The following is a 4,882-nucleotide window of genomic DNA, read 5'->3' as shown; positions in this document are numbered from 1 at the left end:
GACAAAAAGATCTGTCTGATTATCAAAAGCCATCAACAACCTTCCTCAAACCAGATCACCCTGGGATTACCCATTCAGTCTTCTCATACTTGGCTTCTCCTTCAGCATTTAGTAAAAAAAAAGTCTGTGGAAACCTCCATTGCTTAGAGGAAGTCCACTGACCTAGTTACACGCGGTCAGTCTACACCAATAAACCATCATGTATTGGACTGAACAACAAACAGCGCGCTTGACGCCAATACTGAACATTGCAACAATACTGCCACGTGCTAGAGAGCGACTGCCAAAGCGTTTGGCGTCACCTCTACGAAGTAACTGTCCGCCACCGCGGCCAAAAAACGACCACCATGTGGCACGCCAAACAGAAGTTGCGCTGCAACATTCTTTTTTCGTCCATCGCTGGAAGGAATCTCCGCAATGGACTACTTTATCAAGGCACAATCATGTCCTCCAATGGGAGAGCGAGAGAGTCTCTTTTAGCAGGTGGGAGAGGTGGTGATGGGACTGTGGAGGAAGACCAGAGGGCTGGGGCCCGCATGGACGGGGATGGACACTGGGAAGTTGAAGACGGTGGAGCCCTTGCCCATGGCCGGACTCCCCGCCTCCGAGGAGCAGCTGGTCGAGGCCAGCACCTGGGACTCGAACTGCAGGAGCTGCCCCATGAAGCTGAAGTTGGGCGAGATGATGCTGCGCCGCTGCTTGACAAACTCGAACGCCTCCTCCAGCTTGACCCGGTTGGTGCGCATCAGGTACGCCAGGCAGATCGTGGCCGACCGGGAGATGCCCGCTTGGCAGTGGACGAACACGCGGCCACCTTTGTTCCTTATAGAGTCTGTGGGAAACAGAGAACAAAAAAAAGACAAAGGGGTTAAACAAATGTAAACTTTGTAGTAGTAGCAGCAGTAGTAGTAGTAGTAGTGGTAGTGGTACAAAGGCTGAAAGCCTAAGGGGGAAGTCTGGAATGTGACTGAACTCAGTGCCTATCGGAAGGCAACCGTTTCATTGTTTTTCTAGGAGGATAATCAGCGGACTGAAAAGTACCCAGAGGGACAGGTACTTCTGTTATTGGAGAGTGACTGCCCACAAGCAATTTGGTGTGGAATGCAGCTCACCTCCACGTCACTGAGGTATGCCTGGAAGTGGCTTAATGGCTACCTGGCCTTTGAAAGGATATACTTAAAGGACCACCACCTTCCCCACCTCACAGCTCCAAAGAAAACAACCAACCAAAAACAATGACACTTTCAATTGCAAATGAGCCTCAACAGTATCAGTAATGAAGAAAGCCATCATTAGGGCAAGGGGGGGGGGGGGGGGGGGGACAGGAAGAAATGCTCTGTGGGGGGTGATGGGGGTTGGGTAAGGAGGGGGCATTAGCCTAGAGAGGGGCAAAAGGACAAAAGAGGGGGAGGAGTGGCTACCACCCCCCACTGACAGCATTGATCTGGGAGGAAGGCCAGCGAAAGCCTAGAGAAGCTGCCCTTTTGTTGTGACTGAACAAAGGAGCTGGGCCCTTTCAAACACGGCCAGTTGCTCCACTGAGAAGCAGATTGGGTCGTGCCGCACAGCTTTACATGAAAGGGGCCACCTATTTAAATCAGATCGGAGACGATGATGTAAGCCATTGTAATCAGGAGGTGGGGGCAATAGGATGTCCAGCTGGTCAATTTTGGAGGGAAACACCTCTTTTTTTCAAAATTCAAATTTGAATGAACCACAGTTGGGAAGTGGAGGGGGTAGGGGCTTTCTGGCTGTCAGTTGTTCCCATGGTGACATATGTGCTTGTTATGTAAGTGTATGGTGATTTTAAGAGTATTTGGGGAAATGGTCTCACCAATAAATTCGATGGCTTCATTGAACCAGGAACTGATGTCAGCTTTGTGGTTGTCCTCAACAGGGATGCTCTTGTATTGAAAATGGTCCTCAAAGTGGTTGGGACAGTTGGCTGAGACATTAATAAGGGCTGTGATCCCAAGCATGTCTAGCATATCTTTCCTGGAGGCATGGTAGGCACTGCCAAGGTAGAGGAAGGGCAAAATCTCCACTGGGCCTCCCTGAAAATGAAAAATCCAAATTGCAGACTTTGAGTGGTCTCATTGCACACACGGGCACACAAAACAAACACTGAGGAGGCCTGTTGACAGCCATTATTAAGCCCTACGGAAGCACTAGAGTTTTATAAAAACCGGGCAGGCGGAACATACCTGGTCGTAAAGCGGTGTGTTACAAGAGTTGCAGCCTGGGTCGCTGCTGTCTGGGTGACAACTGGCACTCAGGGGCAGGCTCAAACCCTGAGGGGGGGCGGGCTTGGTACACATCTCCGGATATTCGTTCGAGAAGTTTTCGAAGCCACCTGAAAACAGACAAATTAGTAAATGAGTTGAAATGGCAAAGGGCTCGGATGAACTGTCCAGGGGCAGCTGTTTCCGGGTGGTTATTTTCGCACATCGTTAACTGAGCAGACGTGGAAGTTCATTTAAAAGGGGCAACAGCTGAGATCAACACATGCGCTTCACCCACTGCCGTAACCTTATAAGGTGTAAAGTAAAGGCCGCTGTGTTTACATGCTATGAATTTCAAATGCAATTTCTTGCGAAAGTTCACATGGTTCTTTGAAAACAGAAAAAAAAACACTTACCTCTTAGAAAGTACACGGCGGCACCACAAGGATTGCGGCTCATTGCAGTAACAGCAAGCATCAGCGTTCCGTCTTTCTTCACTTGACTTAGTTCCGAGCTTCGATCGTCGAGAAACACTACAGTCTGGTACTCTCCAGAAACAAGTCGGTTTCTCGTGTCCTCGTTTGGAACTATGTGCTCCAATCCAAGTCCACCTCTTGCTCTTCGGCGCACAATTGTGCTAAAGCGCACATTCGTAGAGCCGGGGATATGAGAGGAGTTGTAAGCGAAAAAAGAACGGCAGTCCAATACAAGACAGCCTGGGTCATCTCCCTCCAAGAGTGCCCGGAACGACGCACCTTCGATGCTTGGGACTTCCATTATGACCATAGTAGTACGTCTGGCTGAAAATGAGAAATCTAAATACATAAAGTTATGGCTGGCGGATTAATTTGTTCTTCAAGCGAAGTCGCGCTTGAGAAACACTAAGTACTATTTTCTTTGTTTCAACAAGAATCCTCGGGGGTAATGGCTTCTTTGTTCTTCTCGATAGCTTATTTAAAGTGTAGATTCCGGATATGTAACAACTTCAGACAAACGATGTAGAATCACCTAGTCCGTTTGTTGTTATGGTGGAGAATTTAATATCCCAAACGATCCCTTGCAATTTTTCAGGGAGTGTAATCTAACCTCCAAGTTTTGTGAGAGGTCTTATATAGTAACCTCTCGTTGTGAATGAGAGTTGTCCGACGTCACACCCCCGCCCATTTTGGCCCGACGCCCGCGTGAATTTGCACCAACGTCATGCGCAATCGGGCCAACCTAACCAAACCAAACTCTCTTTAAAGAGAGATTGACTTTGCAAAGAAAGCAAGTATTATATTTCAACTATTTATACCTATTTCTAGATATGGTATAATGCTATAGCCTAGCTATATTTACAGTTATCGAGCCTCTTAAATGTAGCCTACTACGTGCACACTTTAACACATTGTAGCTATTATTGTTGTTTACATTTTCATTCCTTAATTGAATCAAAACTATATTATTATTTTTTTCTGATATTGGAATTTGGAAAACTTTCCATGATGTTATTGTTTTATTAGATTTCTATTATACTCTTGAAATGAGCTTTGTCAAATAATAAGATAATTAGTGAATACCTGTCAGGACGATCATAAAAGTTTATACTTTGTTTTTATTGTAGAGGGGTACATAGTGTTCAATGCGGCGAGAGCAAAGGGTAGCCATAAAAGTTAATCACTGTATAGAAACTTGAGGTCTGGTAAATTTCCATGCGCCGAAAACAGCGCTGGCGGTAAGACATCATTACACTAACAGTAAGTGATATGGCCAATGGTCAGAGCACTGCCTCGGACGAACGCAATTCATGTTGAAATTCCAAAACAACGATAATAGATCTGAGTGTGAAAGAAGATCGAAAGATTGAAACTGGTTGAGGTAAGAACTAGGCGACCTGAGTCTAATGTTGTCTTTGCTTCACGGAGGGAAACTGTCACCCAAACCGCACTGACACGTTTGTTGATGTTTATGCCTGAGCCGTGCTGTCAACACACCCTGATGTGACGCACTGTCATGACCAGAGGTGTCAGTCTTTTTTTTTCAACAGCCTAATTTCACATCCTGTTAGGTAAATTATTCAAATGTTTCTTTGTGCTGTTGACCCACTTCACATACATCAAATCCCCTGCCTTGGTGTGAAATTTAGAGCAGAAATATATTATCCTGCAAATATTTTTTTTTAGCTCTAGCCTAATTGTACAAAACTTGATATTCTTCTCCAGAAAGTTCTCATTGTAGTTTGCTATGGAACCTGAGAACAGAACCCCCCCCAGAGCACTGAAACAGAAACGGAATGCATATATAGGTCATGACATCACCTCTACACTGCTGGGGCTCACCATAGAGCTGTGGGACATTGCTGTCATTTCAACAGCACAACTTAGTGAAGTACTAGAGCCACGATAAAAAAAAAGATAGGCTCTGACAAAATTCTAGATGTAGATAGATGGAAACATCAGAGTGAGACAGACAGAAAGAAAGAATGAGCAAAAGAAAGAATGAAAGAAAAGTGGTAGAGGGATAGCACACAGGGTAACATATTTTGCTGCCACACTGTGATAAGTCAACATTGAGACATACTCAGATGAAAGGAATGTTGGACAGATGTGTGTGTGTGTGTGTGTGTGTGTGTGTGTGTGTGTGTGTGTGTGTGTGTGTGTGTGTGTGTGTGTGTGTGTGTG

The 4,882-nt window shown here is 45.7% G+C and overlaps 1 protein-coding gene across 1 annotated transcript in view; it reads right to left on the bottom strand.

Annotated features, from left to right (window-relative positions):
- The window catches only part of dusp1 (dual specificity phosphatase 1), a 3,904-nt gene extending 613 nt beyond the window's left edge, over nt 1-3,291 (bottom strand). Inside the window, exons 1-4 of the mRNA XM_062524506.1 lie at nt 2,639-3,291; nt 2,205-2,353; nt 1,835-2,054; nt 1-832 (exon numbers count right to left, since the gene is read on the bottom strand). The exon at nt 1-832 is cut by the window's left edge and continues 613 nt beyond it. Coding sequence (XP_062380490.1) covers nt 477-832; nt 1,835-2,054; nt 2,205-2,353; nt 2,639-3,047 — 1,134 coding nt within the window. The 5' untranslated portion in view covers nt 3,048-3,291 and the 3' untranslated portion in view covers nt 1-476. The remainder of the gene's footprint in view (nt 833-1,834; nt 2,055-2,204; nt 2,354-2,638) is intronic.
- Nucleotides 3,292-4,882: the final 1,591 nt, after the last annotated feature.

This window comes from Sardina pilchardus, chromosome 21, assembly GCF_963854185.1.
Source record: "Sardina pilchardus chromosome 21, fSarPil1.1, whole genome shotgun sequence".
In the NCBI taxonomy this organism is placed as follows: domain Eukaryota; kingdom Metazoa; phylum Chordata; class Actinopteri; order Clupeiformes; family Clupeidae; genus Sardina; species Sardina pilchardus.
This window is presented reverse-complemented; position numbering and strand designations above follow the sequence as displayed.